The sequence below is a fragment of the Diorhabda carinulata genome, chromosome X, assembly GCF_026250575.1.
Source record: "Diorhabda carinulata isolate Delta chromosome X, icDioCari1.1, whole genome shotgun sequence".
Classification (NCBI taxonomy): Eukaryota; Metazoa; Arthropoda; class Insecta; order Coleoptera; family Chrysomelidae; genus Diorhabda; species Diorhabda carinulata.
The window spans coordinates 9,818,384-9,841,259 of NC_079472.1; the positions used below are offsets into that span (position 1 = coordinate 9,818,384).

A 22,876-nucleotide genomic window follows, 5' to 3' on the forward strand; every position below is an offset into this window, starting at 1 on the left:
CCCAATAAAAAAGCGCTTAAATATATGTTTCATCTACTAAAGGAATGAATAGACTGACTTTTATACCTGCTTAAAATGTATGAAGAGGTATGGATAAGTCTGTTATTTGTTTATCTTCAATTCATCCAATTGTTCAAGCAAAGAAAATTGTGTACAACTAATTTCATGCAAGCACGTGACTAACATGAATAATAACGAAAAAAATCAATCGAATAGTAAACAATAACGGTTACCTAAATGCTTGAGAACCTCAGGATTGTTAACTATATTTACAATGAAAAAACAAAAAATACATTAACATTGCGTAACAATAACATTCATCAGTAAGAGTTAACATGTGTCTAATAGAGAGTGATGTTTAGCTAAAGCTGATGATGAATGATTTGAAGGTTATATGAGGTATATATGCGTGTATGTTATAGGCAACTATCGATATGAATCAATTAAACATACCTATATTTGGATGCTGAAGTTTCCTACATATCCTAGCTTCTCGTTCTAATTTTTGGAAATCTGTAACAAAAGAAATGTTGGAGGACCATATTTGAGAATAACAATATTAAAAATGATCTCAATATTACTTACATAATTGATAAACGATATTATAATCTTATTGTGAATACGTGAATGCGTTTTATAGGACAAAATGAAATTTTGATGTTCTAAATAAATACTGGAAGGTTCTTTCTTCATATGACGTTTCACAAACATCCCAATACTCCAATCCCTCCAGTTTGAATCAACAAGTTTGTTGAGTTTTTGCACTTTTCCATTTATTTTTGAGATTTGATCAGTACCACGGAATATCGTCGGTGTCTCTTCTTACTATTTCCAATATTATTTCGTTTTGTCTTCTCTCACTAGGCCGCCGAGTATTCCTGATACACTTCGTTTGGCGTTTGATAAGCATAGGTTATCCTCACCCACCTCTTCATCACACCGATGTAAGTCGCTTTCAATTTCTTTATATTTTATGTTACCAGACCCCCGATTCTTGGCATCCTAACAATTTTTTTAAAAATTATCTTAGGTTGCATGGGAGCATATTACAAACGAATTAAATAATGAAAATAATCAAAATGGAATAAATATATTGATTACCAACGACTTGAAACTAAATAAACCCAAAGTTTTACAATTATCGACAAAAATGATATTTGCCAAAAATATATTAATAATCGACTGTTGGACTGAAATAGTACAAAATATTGTGTTATACAAAATTGGACAGTAGAATAAGCAAACTGCCAACTTTTTAGAGATTACTAATGCCAGATTATAAATGGGACACTAAAACTGTATTGGTAGACGGTGGTGGTGATTGAGAATCCACAAGGATGGCGCACGGTTATATCTACGAAAGTACTAGAATAAAATAGATATTTTTAATACTCCTAATATTCAATTGTTAATGTTCCAAAGACCTGTTATCCACAAATACTTTGTTTCCTTGTGTTACCTATACTATGAAATTATAAAATTCATATCAATATGAAAACATGACAATTGAAAATAATAAAGTAAACTAGTTATTTTAGTGATGAGACATCATTATCGTTGCATTCTAATGGCAAAATAAACAAATTAACTTGCAATATGTGACTTAAAATTCATTTTTTTCACCACAGTTGTTACTTTTATTTCTTTTAAAAATGGATAGGTTATGTAGTGAAAAAGAATTACAGTTTATACCGCAGAAATCTGAATAAGATCAGTCTATCAAATAGAAGAGTAAAAGTTAACAGATACAAATGATAGAGTTGCATTTGCGGAATGTTTTCAAGACCCTTTTTGTGGAATGGATTATCTATTTATTCCATTTGTCACTGAATTTCTCTCCTTTTTCTTATTATTTTCATCATTTCTGTGCCATATTTTGCTTTGGATATATATTTGGATATTCATTAGATATGCGGTGACATCTCTTATCTGACAATAATTGTTTAAAATAGTACAAGTTTCTAAAATAATATTGCCAACTCCTGTAAGAGGATATCTTAAATGATCAAATATAGATTTATCGTTAAAAATTTCGACAATTGCAATCGATCCAATCCTTGAGTGACTCCAGTAGTGCTCCTCAAGGAATTCGTTTGATGTTTGTTTTTATCATAGCGGGCGATTTGTTAGTTAAGTCTTAGTAATAAGTTTATTATAAGTTAAGTGTATAGTGTATAGTGTTCAAATAAATTAAGAACGTAAGAGACTGTGTTTATAAATTCACCCACATAATTCTACTACCAAAAATAGAAGATTAACGGATAAAACATTATTAAACATGCGTTTTTCTACATATTTCACAATTCTGAACCGAAGACCCAAAAATATTGAAAAAACAACACTTAACTATTACAAAGTACACGTTAATTAAAAAACAATTAACTAAAAATTGTGGAGCAAGTATTTTTTTATATCAAAAATGAGGCGGCGATATCTAATTTATATATTTCTTTGATTGATCGTAACATTCCTCTCCCAATGAACATTAGCTCTCTCCTGGCAAGCACAAAAAAAGTTACTTGGTCCAGTCATTATATTAAGTTCACCTCGGAATTCGAGATACCCAGCTGTAAGTCTGTAAATACTTGTATATTGGCACCCTAAAAGTTGTCTCAAAACCAACATATGGTAGGGTGTACGCAACTATTAAATTTAAAGGTCAGAGGTCCCAAAATCGGTTTTTTGCGCTATTTTTGTAAAGATCTTATTTCCTATGGGTGTTTTGCTATTTATTATTATCAATATTGTCGAATACGAAATTCTTTACCAATTTTGTTTAAAAAAAATTTTTTTACGGTGAACCCTTTTCGAGATAGGTCACAGGATCACTTCAGGTCAACCGGTCGGTGCCCCGGTCGAAAACGTGCCATATGTAGATGATGAACTATCGATAAATCAATGATAATAAATATTTGTCAAATTTTATTAACTATTATATTATATTTTAACATTTTTTTCCTAACCTATCCACTTTTTATTCAGTATTAATTTATTTAACAACACTTACCTGCCCATGTAATTGCAGAAAATATAGGAATTATATTTGAATTTGAACCTAATTAATATTAATTAATATAATTAAAATTTAATTAAATTATAACTTCTGACATGATGAAAAAAAAAACAAATAAATTATGAATTAATCTTTTTATTAAAAAATATCATTCAATACATTTATTTTTATTGAAAGTAAAAAAAATGGAATAAAGGGTACAAAAACTACAATTTATAATATTAATCATCTTCTTCCTCTTCATCGTCGTCTTCCGGCTGCTGGTGAATTTCAAACTGGTCTTCATTATCGTCTTTAACGACATTTGTCTCAAGTTCTTCCATGATTTCGGGTTCAAAGGTTCCATCTTCGTTAACGTCGCTCTCATATGGTAGAGCATTGAGACAAACTTGCCCATTACATTGGCCAAAAGCTAAAGAGCATTGCAAGCATGCTTTCCTACTTTTGCAGTTGCAGAAAATAGTATTTAGCAAATCTTCTGAAGCAGGTGGTAAAATTGTCATGATAGGCTCCAGAAAATCGTTTCGCATTGCTCAACCCCATACCTGGGGTTCCAAATCATGCCCTAACCAAGTTTGAACTTGATAATATACACGTTTGAAATGTTGATGAGCAGCTGCGCTTGTTGGTGGAATATTTCAAAGCTGCACAGGTTTATTAAGTTTTGTAGATTTGACGTAATGCATATAACGAAGATGATCGAGACTTTTCACAGATTTCGGAGCATTATAGACTGCCAATAAGGTTTGAGTTTTCCACTCTCTAATAATCTCTGGGCCGAACAATTTTCTTCCTCAAATGCTGCAGCTAGTTCATCCAAATTTGTCAGTTTCTCAAAAACTTTAAAATATTATTTTTTCCCTTTCTAAAAAGCACAGAAGTTGTGTCACAGCCACTTAATGCGTATAGAAATAAAATATGTGTTTTGGAATGAGGATAATTATCAAAACTTTAAGTCGAGTATATTTCCGTTTTTATATTTCCTTTCTCAACTTTTTCAAAGAAAATTTCTTGTTCGTAAGACAGTTATGCCCAATTAAAATGCAAAAAGTAAATCTATATCTTTCTATCTATTATAACTGCACCGGTTGACCTGAAGTGATCCTGTGACCGCGCGCTCTCCGCCCTCTATCTCGAGAACGGTTCACCATATAAAAAATTTTTTTAAACAAAATTGGTAAAGAATTACGTATTCTACAATATTGATAATAAATACAAATAGCAAAAAACCCATAGGAAATGAGATATTTACAAAAAAAGCGCAAATAGCCGATTTTTGTGAATTTTGAACTTGAAATTTAATAGTTGCGTACACCCTACCATATGTAGGTTTTGATACAACTTTTAGGGTGTCAATATACAATTATTTACAGACTTACAGCTGGGTATCTCGAATCCCGAGATTCTTATCTAATTTAAGCTTAAACGACTGGACTAACTACTTGAATACTATAATAAACTTCATTAAGGAAGCAAGAGGCTGATGCCACTTACTTAGTTAACTCCACATATATAAAAAAAGTATTTGGCTAGTGCGATTCGAATAAGTCATTAATGTACCTGTTTAAGGTATCCGATTCGACCATAAATATAATTGTCCCAGAATTTTATCAGATTTAGTGCGAGTAATAAATGATATAATAATTGTATGGTCCTTATAATTATTTAACTTTGATATTTGAAATAGAACATGATTAATTTATTGAACATTCTATTTAAAACAAAAATTAGTGCAAAATGAGATATTGTGAAAGTTTCTTAGTTAGAAAAGACCCGCGTTTCCATTGATATTTTATAGCTTGATGATTGGTTACTACTTCAGTCACCCGTCGATAGATAACTAAATTGTAGCTGATCCTTGGGACTATCATATTGCACTAGAGTTGCTTGAAATAAAAGGTTGTAGATGAAATGTTTTACATATATTTGCGCTGTTTGTTGTAGCTTAAATTAACTCTTCTAAATCTCACAAACTGAATTGCGATCGCCTTGCCTCCTCACCTTCTTCTAAAATGTAACAAATTTAGATTTGTAAGGATAAATTCTGATTGCTTCATAAATTCTCTGTAAATATGTTTTACTTATGTCTGAAATTACGCTTCGATATCTGAGTGACATTTTATGATTTGCATTTATTGGATTCAAACCAACTGGAGTATCTTTTTCATTATAATCAATTCTTATCGGTGTAAAAAATTTCTTGATCAAACGCCAAGCAGTATTTGGATACTTTAACCAAACTGAAATACAAAAAAAGAAAACTGAAATCATGAATACACCTATACGGGACATAGTATAAATGACAATCTTATGAGCTCTATTTTTGAACAATAACAATTAATTGGAAATTTTTTTCCTGTTCTTTATTACATATAAGAAATAAAATATTACTGGATATAAATTGTAAAATGTAACTTGCTTCAAATGAATAAATTTTAATTAGTCCTAACATCGCATAATATGTCGAATACAAAGGAAACAACCTTTTTTGTGTACTAATTGTTGACATAGTTGATAATCCAAGCTAATAATAAAAAGCTCGATTAAAATGATATTCAATCAGTACAAAAGGTATTAGGTAGAAATTTAGGTCATCACCAACTAAGTATGTGTGGTGATTAAGCAGCGTAATTAAGGTGCAGCACGTATCAGAATACTGATTAATTTGTTTAAGTATGTACGGTGTTTTTATTTTAATCGAGGTGTTTTATAACATACAAAAAATTTTCATCCCTTCTACCCCCTACCTTTGACAGCTACCCACTCAGATTTTTTATATAGCCAGGGGAGTTGTGCGATACTTTGCTGGAAAGTGTTTGAAAAGCAGAACTTAAAAATGTATGATTTTAAAATTTTGGATAAAACAATTGATTGATAAAAATGATCAAGAAACATTAATCCTTTGAAATTGAAGGGACTAGAAATATTATCCTAAAGAAAACTGGATCTCCTACAGAAAATGTTTAAAATGTTATCCATTCACTTTCTGGCAGAAGTAGATCCTCCCTAACCTTTTGTAGGAATCAGCAAGTGTCGTCAAATGGCTCACAAACTTTTTGAATTTAAGGTAACCCCATAAGCAAAAATCTACAGGAGTCAGATTTGGTGATCTTGGTGTCCATAAAATGACTCCACGACGCACAATCCACCTTCTCAATTACACATTATTTAAAGCATTTCGAACTCGTGCAGAGTAATGAGATAGAACTTCATCCTGCTGATGAGTAATATAGAAATATTGTGAAATATTATTATCTATGGTTTCACAATATTGCAGCCGTCGATCTGGATCACCATCTGTGAATTCGGGCGACATTTTCACTTTATATAGATGAAATTTTTGCTATTTTAAAATTTTTAAAACGGTTCTGTGACTTACATCGCATCAGTTAGCAATATTTGTACTTGGACTGGATTGATTTAATATAAATTGAGACAAAATATCCACTTGTTTTTTCTTAGTCTTTTCTACACAACCAGCTTCAAAAGTAGTCTATAATAATATCTATCTGGAAAATGTTCATTGAATATTGGAACTACTTTACATTTTTCTACTAAGCCACGAAACTGTACCATTTTGATTGTTGTGGATAAAAAAGTCATCAAAGTTTTAATTTCACTTTGTTTTTGTCATTATTATTTACAGTCAATTATTGATGACTGCTTGGTTTTTTTACATCTCAAAATCTAAGTCACACCAACTAGATTTTTAAAAAAGTGTCCTATCCATGGTACGTTCTAATAAAATACAAAAATAGAAATAATAAATCGGTATAAGCGTTCAAAAATGGAAATTAGATCATTTTGTTATATCGAGTGTTCAACATGTAAAGCCCGTGTACCTTTTTTTGTTATTCGCAAAATATGAATCTTAAACCAATGAATCGTTTTCAATAAACAAATATTTGAGATTAAAATAAACTATGATACATTTTTGAGTGGTAGCTATCAAGATTAGTGGTGGGTGAAAGAGGTAATAATTTTTGTAAATTATAAAAAACCTCGATTAAAATAACAATTGACCGTTTCGAGAATTTCTCATTTTTGCCTAAAATAACGGAGATTCCTAGCGGGTTTACACTCTATTTAATAAGTAATACGAAATGGAACAGAAATCTGACAACGCTTAATTATCTAGAAAGCACATAATCCAAAGATGAAATGTAGACTCAAGCCTTTGCATTAAACTGTATTGTGTTCACCGTTTAGCACGTTTGTATGTTTGATTGTGCAATGACTATCGTACGTTAAAAGGCAATAATCGTAAAATAGTAATAATTCATTTGTGTGTTTCAAATCCTAATCTGTTGATGTCGGTCGTTTGAATTTTTTTTTATTTGTATTCAAATAGAGTGGTCTTAAGAAGAATGGCTCGAGACATAATTCTGGAAGGACATATGGTTTGCTTCATGTAGTGATATATGTAGCCTGTGGCTTATTCTGTCTGAAGTATCTTAAAAGGCTTTCTGGATAAAATCATGATGTTATGTTTCAAAAGTTGAAAAAACAGGTTAGTGCAATAATTTAGAAAATCTCATAGTTTATTTGTTCGTTCATTATTATTTATATTTTCATTGTATCTGGCATTTAGGAGGTCAAGATAAGCAGAACATCCTCTGTAATTGGAAGATAGTATCCTTTAATATTTTGTATCATGTGTCATTTGACGCAGTGACATGGTTTTATACAATATGTTTTAGTACGACCATCCTGTACATTGTGGTATATTTCTTGTTGTATAATATATTGTAACTCAAATATTGGTTCATCAGTAGTTTGAGGTTCAAGATCAACGAAACAGAGGCAGTGGTTTCCTGCTCATTATACGTCTGACATTTTTAATGTTCCTTACCATATGACGCTTTTCCCAATATCGATTTTTATTTAAGCGATTAGTATAGAATGGTGTACGTCTCTTCTTCCTTTTATTGGTAGGTATGGTGAACAATTTTTTGGCCCATGCGAAGTTTTGTAACATCTTGTTATAGTCATTCACGCCACAATCACACTACTGCATTGTCTGAGCTTCATTAAATCCTCTCGGCATATACCAGCTGAAATTATCAGGTGGTAGCACAACACACTATTTTATGTAAGCCTATTTACAAGCCACGTAACCAGTGTCATCGGAGAAATATTGAAATGAAAAATAATTTAACAAAAAATCGGGGAACAGTCAAATTGTCTCGGGTTTTTATTTATTACACCGTTCGTTTTAGAGAGTGGAATTTTGATCTCAAATCTACCGAAACTTAACTATTACTTACCTCTAGCTGATAGTTTTTTGGTATTTATAATTTTAGCGGCAAACTCCAATCCTGTAGATTTTTGAACACATCGTCTTACTACAGAAAATGCACCTCTGAAATGAAAAAGAAAGCATTGATAAGATGCCTGAAAAAAATTGAAATGTATACACAGTTATAATAAGGTAATGCACAAAATTCACAAAATGTTCATTTTCTAAAAAAATGGAATTAGAAAACAAAATAAACTTGATTTGAATAATTAAAAGCATTAAAAATTGAAGTTACATTTGTTTTCATAAAACAACTGTTTGACATTGTCAGACTTATAAATAGGCTCAAACCATTTTTATTATTACGTCTTTTACTGAAAGAAAAAGTATAGAAATTCTTATCGTGGTAGAATACGGCGATAGTCTTGAAAATGTATGTGCTTTATTTAACTAAAAGTATTTTGAAAGCCATATACTAATTGCTGCTTCATAATATGGAAGGATAGGCATAAGTAACGATGCAAAGACAACTCTCACGCAATTACACCAGAAATTGCCATACAACAGAATATTTAGTCGTTTTTGGTTAAGTTATTGACGAAATAAAAACTGCACCCATACAAAGATAAACTTGTCACGAATTCTTAGGAGATTATCCGGACAGACTTTAGGAATTTTGTGAAATATTCATGAGGCATTGAGATGAAAAAATTTTTTTCAACAGTGTAGTATTTTCAGACGAGACAAGGTTTCGTTCGAGTGGTACAGTAAGTCGACACGATTGTCGCTACTGGACTCGGAAAAATCCTTAGTAGTTTCAGACAAAACAATCTCTCATCTCCAAAAAATTGATGTTTGGGTAGGACTCATAAGGGGAAGATTTGTTGATCGTTATTTTTTCACGGAAATTCAAGCGATATTTAGAATATCTTCATGTGGCAATGCTTCCCGATCTAATTGTATTTTCACATCCAAATAATAGGGTCTTCAACCGTCTTGACCCGTCAGGTAGTGAACGAGACACAATGTAACCAATTCCTATAAAAATTGTTTTGATGCAATAGTCTGTTTAGTTAATTTAAAAATTATTAATATAATTTAGTTTATTCGGTTGTTATCAATTCTGTCGTTTTTTATCTGAATACTCAAATTATTTCTTTACAATGCAGAAAATAAATGCTCCTGTTACTATTTTACACAATTTCATGATTATTCAAAAAAATATCGCTTTTCCAACCGATAAAACTGTCTTTGTCTTTTTTTGGAGGTTCTCCCTTTGCTATTCACTGTCTGACTTGTTTTTCATTCCAGAAGTGTAATGGTGAATCCAGGTTTCATCTACAGTTACGAATTGACGGAAAAAATATGAATAATTTTGCTTAAACTCAATAAGGCCTGGGAAATACTTTTGTCGTCTATTACCTTGAAGCACTCTACATTCTATTGGCTTGCAAGAAGACATCGTTGTATCAACCCTTAAAAGTTAACTTCTGTTGGTAAGGTATGACTTAAACCATACGAGAGGTGTCCGCTGAAGCCGTAGCACTGTTGTATTTGTTATTTAATTTGTTAATAAAAATATTATTTAGGAGTGAGAATAAAGCATAATTTGTGCATTTGTTACTAAAAAACAAAAATTGATGAGTAGTAACTACGAGTATTTTATATTTAAACAGAAATGATAAAAGCCTATTTTTGACCAAACTTTCATTGATTTTCATCTCCTCTTTTTTGAAGATGAATAATTATAGCCATCCTAAGGCAATTGGGAAAAGTGCCATTTTGAAATGAAACATTAATTAAAATGGTAAGGTGATTTAATATGCGATCGGGCTCTAAAACATTTCTAATGTAAGTCCATCAGTTCCAGACGGGGATTTATTATTGATGTCACTTATTGTACTGCGAGGCTCTGCTAAAACTACAGGCATAAATAAGAAACTGTGTAAGTTAGCATTACCATCAGGGAGATATGAAACAAGATCATGAGAAAGAATTATAGAATTTGATAAATTTTTGGCTACATTCACAAAGTAAATATTAAGGTTATGCTCGATGAAGAAGCCTTATTTCTTAGATCACTCACAATGAAATATGTTTCTTTAGAAAACATTACGAGAATTGGCGAGTCTCCTATTATAATAATTTTTTTTTATTAACAAAAGAACCGCGTCAACCATGAAAGGTTATTGGAGGCGGGACAATGTGAGTAAAGTCTTAATCTAAGTTTACAAAACAATTAAGCACTATATTAATTTGTACAGGTTAGTCAATTTTAGAAATTTTATCACTGTTGACATAGTCCAGCGCACTTTTCATTTCACGTGGAAGTTCACTTTCTAGTCGTTCCTGATGGTAGAGTGGACATTCGACAATAATATCTACTGTTAAAGGAGTATGCAGGCGAAAGCACAGTTTTTGTTGTTCTTTCTTCAATAGGTACTCATGGGTTAACTTGGTGTGTCCTATTCTCATGCGATACTGTATCACTTGATCCAGTCGTCTTTGTGATATTTTCCTATTTGGTAGTAGATTTGGGTTGATACGCTGTAGTTTATTATCTTTGATTTTTTCCCATATTTCCGTCGAATGTTGTTTAATATAGCTTCTAATGTCAGAATGTGGAATTTCAGGAGGTCCGTTTTCTATTCTATTGTTACTACAGGCATCTTTAGCTTCCCGATCGGCTTTCTCATTTCCTATTATACCGACGTGGGATGGAATCCTCACGAACTCGACTTGTTTGTTCATATTGTGAAGTACTTCAAGGTAGGTTTTAATTTGGCATAACATTAGCTGGTTTGAGTATATCCTCGATATTCCCTGAATTGTACTTAAGGAATCAGTAAAAATTACTGTCTTTGATTCGCACTGTTGTAATATGTGATGCAAGGCTTTGGAGATTGCTACCAATTCTGCTGAATATATGGAATATTTCTTTGGAATTTGATCTATTAACGATTCGAGTTGTTTGGAGGTAATTTCCGTATCTGATGGGAAGGTATATGTTACATATAGAGAATTGTGTTGGGGACTTTATTTTAACCGCGACTGGCTTTACTAGTGCTGGTTCTGATTTTGTGATAGGCATAAAATTGTTTTAAAGAATGTTTTATATTTGTTTTGAAGTTTGTCTCTTGTAGGCAGATGACTTTTGGAAGTGTTTGTTTAATTAAAAGTTGAAGCATTTCGATATGTGTAAATACTCGACACGTCAAACTGGTTATTTAAATCTTGTTTCATTTTATTGAGAATTTTCTTCTTGATTCTTGTAATCCTGGTTTTCATTACTCTTTCCTGCAACTTGGGATATATTTTTGTCATCATGTGTAGTAGGCCTTGTATGTCTTGTGTGTACTCCAAAGCAATTTCTAGAGGGGTGGAAGAGCCGTGTACGTTTTCTAAGAAGCTTACTAATTGGATATAGTTTAGAACATATGGCGGTGATGCTTCCTGAATCAGTTGTTTAGTTGGTTGTAATAGTGACTCAATATTAATGGCATCCGAAGTGGTAGTGGCTAGTTTATTGATTTTTTTCTTCTTATTTTGTACTGGTTGAGGTTTTGAAAAATCTACTTGCTGTGTTTCTGTAGGAGGAGAGCAAGCTGGAGATGATATTTCGGAGATTAGCATACACAATGGAATAATCAATATTAAGATCGCCACAAAGAATAAGTTTGCTTTTTAGAGGTAAGGACTCCAGTAGAGTCACTAGTTTGTGACAGAAATTATGCACGTCAGTCTTTTGTAAATACAAACAATATAGAGGTCATAAGTCTTGTGGTAGACGATAGAAAATTCGAATTCATATAGTAAATCATTGAACTGTGTTATTTCAGAAAAGTCGTTGTTTGTGGACATGATCATAGTGAATCTGGCTACTGTGTACAGTTTTTGACAAGAGCAGACTCATTATTATTCAACTAATGTTCAGTGATGGCAACCATTTCTGGAAAATTAAGCTCCTCTAGTGAAAGATACAGTTCATCTGTTTTGTGTCTTAAGGATTGAATTTTAATAAAAAACAGGCCGAGCATGCAATCGTTCAGTATTTCAGAGGGTGTTTGCTTCTCTGATCGCGTCATTTTAACTAAAAATTTTCATATTTACCTGAAGAGCTACTGGAATTATAAGTGCTATGGCTTTTATCTACTTTTTTGAAGCTGTAGAAGTTTATCCATTGAAAAGAAAGACCTGAAGGCGGAAAGATCTGCTTCAACTTCGGCTGAACCAATACCAAATACGTTGTGGAAGCGATAATATAACTCTCGTACCGGTGTATTTTATCGAGGTAGATGTGGAAGATAAAATCTCAACGATAGGGTATTGCTCAAAAATACTTTCTTTAACCTCAAATTTATGTCATATAGCCACCGATTTGCAAAGAGTGAGCAAAGGATCATGGCCAGAAGACATGAATTAAATCGCCCGAAGCGCAAGAATAGGTCTACCAAGTGTTCTACTTTCTGATCCAAAGCAACGGAATAAGCAACCAGTCCCCATCTCTTTGAAATACACAGATATGATTTCATTATTCTATTTGAAACCCCCAATACTCGGATATGGATTTAGTTTTAGCTGAATCTGCCTCATGATATATTACTTAATTTTTTTCAACATTTAGATGCAATTTTTCAATTAAATAAAAATATCCATTATTTGATTCTATTCATTGATTGCTTTCGAAATAAACAATATTTAAAACATATTTTCCTCAATATTATATATAAAAATCTTAATTTACTATTTGGTTTACTGTATGTATGTATAAGAACTCAATTTTGCCATGAAGTGAATATAAAACAACGATTATTGAAAATAACATTATCATACTTTGTCATTTGGTATATAAATACATTGAGTAGCTAGTTTTTGTTTATTATTATATTATACATCTATATTTAACGACTGTTTTGCCATATTCATTAAATTCTTTTACGGGACACAAATACTTCTAATTTAATAAAATTCAGAATCTTGTATAAAACTTCAAATTGTAGGTACCTAGCTGTAGCATTGACCCAAAATCGTGCATGCCATATCTGCCATACATCCATCATGTCTACTAGACAAAGAAATTAAAGAAAAATTTCGGTCAACAATTAACGCCACAGAGTCAAAATAATGCACAATATTGTGGAAAATATCGATAAGAACGTTTATAAACATTTGTAGTTCTGAAAGTGAGTCCGAAAATATTAGACAAACGTTATTTATAGAAGACATGTTGAAAATAGCGTAGACTATGGCTACAGATATGTGACCCGAGATATATTTTTAGAAGTTTCACTCGATTATTGTTACATCCTGAATAATGATTTACAGATTTCAAATCACTATATAATATGCAACTATTCGAAATCACATAGCTGTTTTTGCTCAATGTTTTCAAAGATCGTAATTTATTGTAGGATTTTTATGTTTATTAGAACCTCTCAATAGTCGACCCGTTACGATCAAGTTATTAAATCTACATTAAAAATGGGTCATAAAGAAGCCGCAAATTTTCCATATCAAAGTAGAAATATTTGTTGCACTGAAATAAAAATATTACTATTTAACTAAAAACTTCAATAAAACAACGCTGAAAGGAGTGAATTGTTTTTACGTTGCACGCATTTGTTGTCAATTAAATAAAAAATTTGTAAAGCCTGAGCTCTTAAATACACAAAAAATGAAAAACATTTTCATTGCTATCAACTCGATGGGTAAATCAACGTAATAAATGTTGAAAATGTACTCTACCCTCTATTTGGCAGAAAATGCTAAAAGGGGACAAAAAACATTTGAGATTCTTTGTAATTATAATTTGAAAAGGGGGACATATTGTAAACGTTTCGATATATACTTTATTGTAGGATCATGGCAGCAAACGGTACATTGGTTTGCTTTATTGGTTTTGAGGCTATTTCTGAAAACGTCTTGGAGGCCTGGATATGCTGATTATGGTTTACAAAGAGGAAGCATCATCTATTTCTGGGAAAAAAATCCTGTGTAAAGTAAGGTCTATCTAGAGTGCAACGTACGCTACATAGTAAAATACGGAGGAAATTTGATATACAGCGCTCAGATGATGCATTCGATTTAAGATCAATTGTTTGTAATGTACCCAGGTTCAAAAATAACCCATAATGTTGAAATATCCCTCCAATGTTGAACGAAATCCAGATTTTCAGCCATAACTTATTAGTACAATGAATATTTATGTGAACTAGGAAGAGACGAAAGTGGTACTGGACAGAATTTCCACAAGTGACTGCCGTAGCAAGATAGCATACCAGTTGTAGAGCATGCTTCTTACGAAGGTGCACAAAATATTCTAACACTGACAAGCCTTAATATTCCAATAATTCTGAAACCACCTTTCAGATTGATAAAATTGTCAAGAATATTCAGGAAACAAATAAATAAGTGTACGACTTAGAAGAATGTTTTTCACACAAAGTGAATGACTAATGACTAATGAATATACCCCAAACACATTTTTCCGGGCAAGAAATCAGAATCGCAGCGCCGTATAGCCGCGGTATATTTACCAAAGGAAGGAACGTGACAACGTCATTTCAATACGTCCATAAAGTCCAAAACATGACGTTTAGCGTAATTTCACACCCGTAAGTCTCTAATTTCATATTTTTGAGTATCAAAATTGTTAACCTCCGTTTGTGCAAGATTTATTGAGGTTGGGAAAAAATTATTGGTACAATTTTTGTATATAATCAACTGGTCTTCATTTTTACCCAAACAAAATTTCTCTAAATGTCATAGCTTGTGATATATCGGCACAAATTAAAACTTGAATGAACATTCCAGAATTTACTCGCTTATTCAATTTTTCGACCTTTATTTACCGGACTATTAGCTCACGCGAGTAAGTAAAATTGTTAAAAAGGCTGAAAAAAGCAAAAAATTTGATTCTTTAACTTGAATTGTTTTTCCACTGTTTTTATTTGTACAAATTAGGTGATTTACATAATAAAATTCATCGCTGGAATACCTAACGTTTAAGAACTAGAATTTTCATTTTGACAAACACTGCCTATATCTTATTTTTTAATTCTCTATTGATTTGGAATCACTTGAGTGGTTATTTTCTTTGGAAAATTGCTTCCAATAAAAACCTAACAAAAACGTACAGGATTTGCTATACCAATACTGGACCTTACACTGTAATACCATGACCATGAAATATGTAAGAGCAAGACCAAACTAACCTGATCTTGGTCTTGCATTTCTTCACCACCTATTAGATCTGCAATCAGATTAACCAAAATATGAATCAATAATCAAAATTGAATTGCATATACTATTTGAAAGATTTTTTTTAATAATATTTAATAGCAACGATTATGTCGGAGTGAATTTACTTTCCTAGTTAAATTATTTAAAACTAGCTTTTACCCGCGGCTTCGCTCGCATCGAATCCATTAAATAAGTATCAGAAATCATTATAATAGAAAAGAACGAACTCTGTAGCTATTTTAGAACCTTAGATATAGATCTTTGAATGTAGAAAAATTGCCAAAAACGTACAAAAATCCATAACTCCACATTGAATGTCCGCGCCTAGCTCCTCTCCAACTCAACCGATTTAAGTGTTCAATAACTCAAAAGAAAGAAGATGTTTCAGCGAATGTTCTTAAACCAAAACGAAGTCTCTATCTTGAATAGAACCTGAGATATTGAGGATAGAACGTGTGTATGTGAAAAGCTCCCATAAGTAATGTACAGGGGGAAATCGCATTCAAGTATAACTTGAGAATGGTGAGAATTAGATGAAATCCGATGGTTGATGGCTGATCTGTGCATCAATACCTTTCATTGAAAAAAAAATTAAGCAAATCGGTTGGGTAGAACGCCTGAACGGACTCGGAATGGAAATCATCAATTTTTTTAATATATAAGATAGAAAATCGACCTGTCCTCGGAATTATCTATCTTTTCAAGAATTGTGTTGATTTATGGACTATGCAATGTCACCAGACTGTATAGAAATCTTTCTTTTCAATGAACACACATGTGAAAGGTTTATATTAAACAACGCCTGCTAAGTAACAAAGTATTTTAACATATTTTCATCGAATTTAATCAGAAATTGATTAATTTCACTAATGGATATCGACTATTGAGTAATGTCTTGTTTACAATCAAACCACAGTTTATTATAACGATAACAAACGATATATTCGTGAACATTCCAAGGTTACTTCATATTTATGTGGAGAATATGAACATATACTGAGCGATAACTGCTTTCTTATAGGAAATATCAAATAAATCTAGGTAAATATTTTAAAGCAGAAAGAGGAATAAAATAGTTGATAATACAAAAAATTGAGAATCGACGATATCCTAGTTAAAGTGGTACAGAGAACATTAACCTACACTTGAAGACCTAAGCGAGTGATGAACGAAAATTTGGAAATCTTAGGAAATAATGTGACACAAATATTTCGATTTCTGTTTACAACAATGAACAATATATTGAAATCCATGAGAAGAGTGCTGTAACTGAAACATAACTTATTAACAATGTTCTAACAGTATAACCTGTACCTATTGGAGCTAGTCTTAGGGTCGAAGATTGCGAGAAGGTAAAACAATAATTATAATTCGATAACTTCTCAAACTTACTATATATACATAAATACAAAAAAAACAATATACACAAAAATATATACAAAACGATATACTAAACTAAAGTCGCGCGTGCCGAATCTGCCAAATCTCTAGGAGTAATGTCTCTGCCGAGATCTAGGATCGAGTTTTGCTCACTCCGCTATCTCGAGAATGAAATTCTCCTCGATTCAAAACGTCTCGCCTGGGTTCAAAAAAGTATGGTTTATCCTAAAATGTGTACCAGGTATATTGGAGAGGATTATTTCAATTGCATGTTATTAAGACATTAAGGACGAAATAAAAGAAAGGTGAGTGTGCATGTATTATTTATTTTTCAATGCGAGGGCACATGGCGTGGTCGCCATATACCTATATAGTTACAGTATTAATTATTTAAAAATTGTGTCAAAGAATGTTATTAATTATATTAAAAGTATTTATCATTGTCATTAGTGATATGTGTTTATAGTAATCATATTCTTTTCACTAAGTTTATCAAATAGAAAAGGATAACTATGCGTATAATGAGAGTTCGCTCACAATAAAACTTAAGCTGGATTTGCGACAGGACGACCAACTATGCTTCCTTACACAAATTCTGGAAGAAAGGGTAGCCGCAAATAAGGAATTCCACCTATTGTTTGTGGAACTAAAAAAGGTTAGGATAGTGTACATCTGGTCACACTATGGGAAAGTATTGACACAAACATAAGTATTATGATCATAGCGGCCATTTAGGAAGTTTAGGAGGGCTTCCTTATAAAAATAATAAAAAACTCATTCTTCAGCGGTTTTGTTACAAACATGGGGTTAAAAAAGGGAGGCTGATTATATACCACACGTTTTAAAATATTCTCTGTGCTAAACATAAGTATTAAAAACGAGAAATATGTGTACTGGAAGATCACCAAAATATACCACAGAAAAACGGTCAATGTATAGAGTGGTGATAAAAATACAAATATTTGAATACAAAACGTACAAGTGAAGAAATGTTGGACACTATTAAGGACAGAAATATCCAGGAAATAAAAGCGATCAATACTAAAAATACGTTTTATGGAAAAGCAACGTACCCACAAATAATAAGCAGCGATTATTTGTTTAGACAATTGTAAAAACCATCGTTTCATACGGTAGCGAAGTATGGTAGCTTAAAGAGAAAAATATTCTCTCAATAGTGGATGAAGAATGAAGCAACTAGAATGGTATGGTCATGTCCAGCAAATGACGAAAGGAGTACTGCCAAAATAATTTCTTTATTGGAATTCAGCGGAAGAAGAGAAAGATCGCCAGATTACTAAAACTGTAGTTTGAAGAATTGTGTAACTTCTTGAAGAACTAAAAATAGCACCAAAACTGACCACCGATCGAAAACTGCAACTAAAAATGCATATTCTCGGAGGTATACAAAGTTTTGGAGCAAATTCTTTTATATCCATTTGGAAAACGGCGTTACCACAAGATGCAAGTGTGAGATTTAGCTGTAACATTATTAAGAAAATTAAAACTCGTGGAATAACTTAAGTAAAAAAATTATCAGAACATAATCAAGACCGCAGATTGGAATTTTGTGAAAAAATGATGTGAAAGATTTTTTTCTGGAAATATCTAAAAAAACATTTTGTAATAGGAAACCGAATAATCAAGATGAAATAAGAAATATAATATCGATAGACCGTCAAATAACTACTCAGCAATTGCGTAATTTCAAATCAGTTCTTATAACAGATTGAGATATTGTCACCTAAAAGAATGAACTTTTCCCTGTCAATAGCCGTAGATTAAATGAAGTAAGTTATGCGATCTCGACAATAATATTGGTAATATAATCAAGATAAATTGAAAATATATAAAGGGTGCAAAGTTAAGTTGCATTATAAACACAGTGTAAACGTGTTACAGTAAAAAATGTAAGTACAGAAGAATAGGAAAAATGCTGGCATCCATTGAAATTAGCAAGAGTAGATGAAAAAAGTTAGTTTCTAAATATGGAGAATGTATTGTGGATAAAGATGTATGATAAATTCTGCTTTGAAGAAGAGAATAAAAGCTGTTGAGCTGATTTATCATCAGAATAAGGGAGATTGAACAAGAATGCCACCAATCTACTTCTCCACAGTCCCTAAACTTTTTGAGTAGGAAAGAAGCCGTGACAATGAAAACACTCCGCATTACACAAAACTTAGGTCTATTTGATGTCGTCAGAAAGTCGCCATCTCTGCCAAAGTTATCGCGTCGCATTCCTGCGTATATTAAGCACATCCTCACTGAATGCTGACAATACTCTACTAAAACTAATCTTAAGGAGACACACAACTGCCCAACTTTTGATAGTTTTTAAAAGATATATATATTAGCATCTCAGATGATTTTAATGGTGTTTCATCTCTTATCATAAATCTGTACTTCAATATCAAATTACATTTATAATCATTGACTTGCAAGTGGCTTCGAATATTTCTCTACTTAACTTTTTACGCCAAAACATTACAAGCAGTCCATCATTACTTGTAATAGCGTCATGAAAACGACAACTTGTTCTGTAATGAAAAATAGCATGCCATTCATACAAGATTCGGTGAAACGATTATACAACCCAAGTTTAAGTAAACCAATGAAATTCATGAAATTCGCGTAGTTACCGCGTATTGATTGAATATATCCTTGACGACGTATCAACGTTTTGGTGTTTCACCTTCTGTCAAAATGAGAATATTTTCATAGTGACTTTTCTTTGACATTCACAAAAGTTTAGAAAAGTTTTGTTAAATTTCTCAATGTAGTTGTATTTTTGAAATTATGAAATAGAAAATTTAATACCAGAATATACATATGTTTAAAAATAGTTAACGCAGTTTAGTTAAATCGAAATTATAAATTTTGTGCCCAAATTTTTGAATACTATAGGTACCTATTAGAAGATTGAGCATTCAACATGACACTTGCAAATGATACGGAATACCGACAAAGTACTTTGAAAACATTACAACATTTGTGCTACTGTACTAACACAGTTTTAATTGGAGTATCTTTAGTAATTAGGTTCAATACTAAATTTAGGGCGAAAACTAAAATAACCTATCACTAGTCTCTCCCTATTTGAAATATTTTTATTCCAATTGTCTTGGATTTTGAGCACTGAATTAATTTTTTAATAAGATTATCAAGTTTACTCTTTTGTTTATTTTTAATTTGATGTAATGTTTTATTATTCATTGATTGTATTAATTATTTGGTTTTTGAATTTCCATACAACATTATCTAGTTGAGATACTGAATACACTGTTTACGCCACCACTACACCAACACTCGTAATTACACTGTCTGACGCGCGTTTCGATAACCAAGCTATCGTCTTCAGAGACAGTTTACCTTCAGTAAAACATTTTTTTAATTGAAGTACTCGCTTTTGAGGAGATGCGCGCAACCCAACTAATATGCAGCTATATTCAACTTTAAATTAAAATTATATATAATGGTAGTACAATCCTGGGCATAAAATTTTTTTTAGTAAATTTCCTTCTCTTTTTTCAATAATTTTCAATAATTCGAATAAGCGAATAACCTTCGCTATAAGCGATAAACCAGACACTATTTTTTGAGTGACTGATTGTTTCTACCTTTCGAAATTTCTTACAGATATTAACTATTTTTGCACAATGATCTAGACATTACTCCGGATCGAATAAATTTACCTTCATAATTTTAGTAATAGTGTCGGTTCAACTCCGATTTGAACTAGTATATAGACGTATCAAAATCACATAAAATTTCAAACGAAACTTCTGATGAAGTTTTGCAAACAAATGACAAAATATGAAAAACACTCCATAAAACTTTGTACTAAAAATGCCTAAATAGTTTCAAATGTTTATAACATTCCGAACAAATTATTTCGCCCCACAAACATCCCATAAATGAAACTAAAATCTTAATCAATGTAAAACGTTTTTTCTCAATTAAAATTTATTTTGTTATAAAATTTATATTTATATTTTTGTTAGCTGAAATTGAAGATTGGGCCACCTAGAGGAAAATTGTTATACTGATTAGTATGTATTTTAAAACGATATTTTTTTTCAAGTTATACTTGTGATTCCTCATGTATACCATTAATGAATTTGTACCAAAAATCGTTTCAATAAATTAATATCGTTCTAATATCAATATTATAAATTTGTTATACAGTTCATGTATTTATTATATACGGATAACTGACCACATACAATATGCAAATTATAAACAAGCAATTCTAAATTTGCAAACGTATAATGCAAAATTAAAGACGATTTTCGTTTGGCAAAATTGCATGAAATTATGGAACCTAATATTGTTACAAATATATCAATATTATGTAGTTTCAATTGAAGTTTTATTGAGATTAATATAATATAAAATAAAAAACTGGAATTTTTGACGTATGCGCTCTTCCACTTTTTTATCAATGTAACGCTTAACAAAAAACTGTATATATATTTAAAACTTTCAAAAGGATGGAGTAAGATTTACAACTAAATTTTATTCTGGACAAACATCAGTTAATATCATATTAATAGAGATGAAAATGAAATTATTATGATGATTTAAATTAAACTGATCTCATTTATTCAAATATGACAAAAAATTCCATTCCTAGACTAAGGGTAACGTTAAATAATACCATTTTTTAGTAATAATCGTGTAATAACCCAATTTTTGTTATAGGGAGACAACCACCTGTCATACTGCACAGGGCTGAGCCTCTGGAATATTGATTTTCTCTATGGCAATGCAGATATCCAAACCAACAAACATTTTCGGCGAATTCGCTGGAGAGTATATTATTATTATAAGTTCACGCTGTTAAAACGCACACAAACAGGTGAAAGCTTAGTTTATTTTAGAATATTAGCTTCTACATTGGTTTTCGATCGGCGCAAAAATTGGACGTGTATAAATAAAAATAAGAATATACGTACTTTCCTAGTTCTTCTTTAAGATCGTAATTATCGCTGAAACGCGTACAAGCGAGCGGAACTGCCATAATCACTAATAAACCTTTTAAAATTCTACGATTCGATCTTTAGAATAAAAATGCACGGATAGAACGAAACGTTTATCCGTAGGCTTGCCGCGCACCACTGTCAATAATTTGTTATGCTTATGCTACCCATAATACACAGTAGGGATCTGGACAAGGCGCAGGTCACTTTAGAAATATCAACTTGTATGCTGGCTCCCAGCGCCTGTTGCCAGCTTTTCCAATTTTTCATGGTAATTGACGTATTTATTCCATTTAAGTCTGAGCTTAACGGAATAATTAAAACCAATTGATTATTTATATACCCGTTATATGAATTTTTTCTGAAGTATTGAAATAGAATTTATTGTACATGGATTAATTAATGTAAGAAAACTCTTAGTAACTACAGCATATATTAAATTTTTATTTATAAATAATTAGCAACGCAAATAAGTTTAACAACTTTATTTATAATCATCATCGCATTTTTATTTTTGCAAAAACTTCTGATATGTGCTTTTCTTTATTATCATTGTGTTTAGCAATAAATACACGATTGAAAAAATATATCTAATAATAATATATTATAATAATAATGTTCATTCTAAAATCAATATATACATAATGGTCTAATTCACATGCACGATTTTTTGTAAAAATTTTCAGTAGTCTCCGAAAATTACGACCAAGGTGTCATTCGATTCGTATTGTTACCTAGAAAGTTTGAGGAATAGTCCGAAAAGCCGCTGAAAAAAATTACAAAAGTTATAAACAATTAAGTGAAAAAAATAAGAATTTGTACTGTAACTCAATTATTTATAATTTTTACAGAGCCCTGAAAGTAGAGCCAAAAAAGGGTAGTCTGGTTTCCGCCCTCGCTGCTTTTTTCTGAGAACACAACAAAAAATACAATTGACGTAAATTCAAACGCCGGCCGGAGTCCAATATTGTCAAAACTCGCAACAATTCGCACTTAAATTTGCTTTGATTGAATAATAAT

The 22,876-nt window shown here is 31.5% G+C and overlaps 1 protein-coding gene across 11 annotated transcripts in view; it reads right to left on the minus strand.

The window, feature by feature from the left end:
* Window positions 1-22,091, minus strand: part of LOC130901877 (calcium/calmodulin-dependent protein kinase type II alpha chain) — a 172,215-nt gene extending 150,124 nt beyond the window's left edge. For all 11 annotated transcript variants that reach the window (XM_057813533.1, XM_057813530.1, XM_057813525.1 and 8 more), the window contains exons 1-3: window positions 21,833-22,091; window positions 8,281-8,375; window positions 454-513 (exon numbers count right to left, since the gene is read on the minus strand). In XM_057813533.1, coding sequence (XP_057669516.1) covers window positions 454-513; window positions 8,281-8,375; window positions 21,833-21,897 — 220 coding nt within the window. In that variant the 5' untranslated portion in view covers window positions 21,898-22,091. The remainder of the gene's footprint in view (window positions 1-453; window positions 514-8,280; window positions 8,376-21,832) is intronic.
* Window positions 22,092-22,876: the final 785 nt, after the last annotated feature.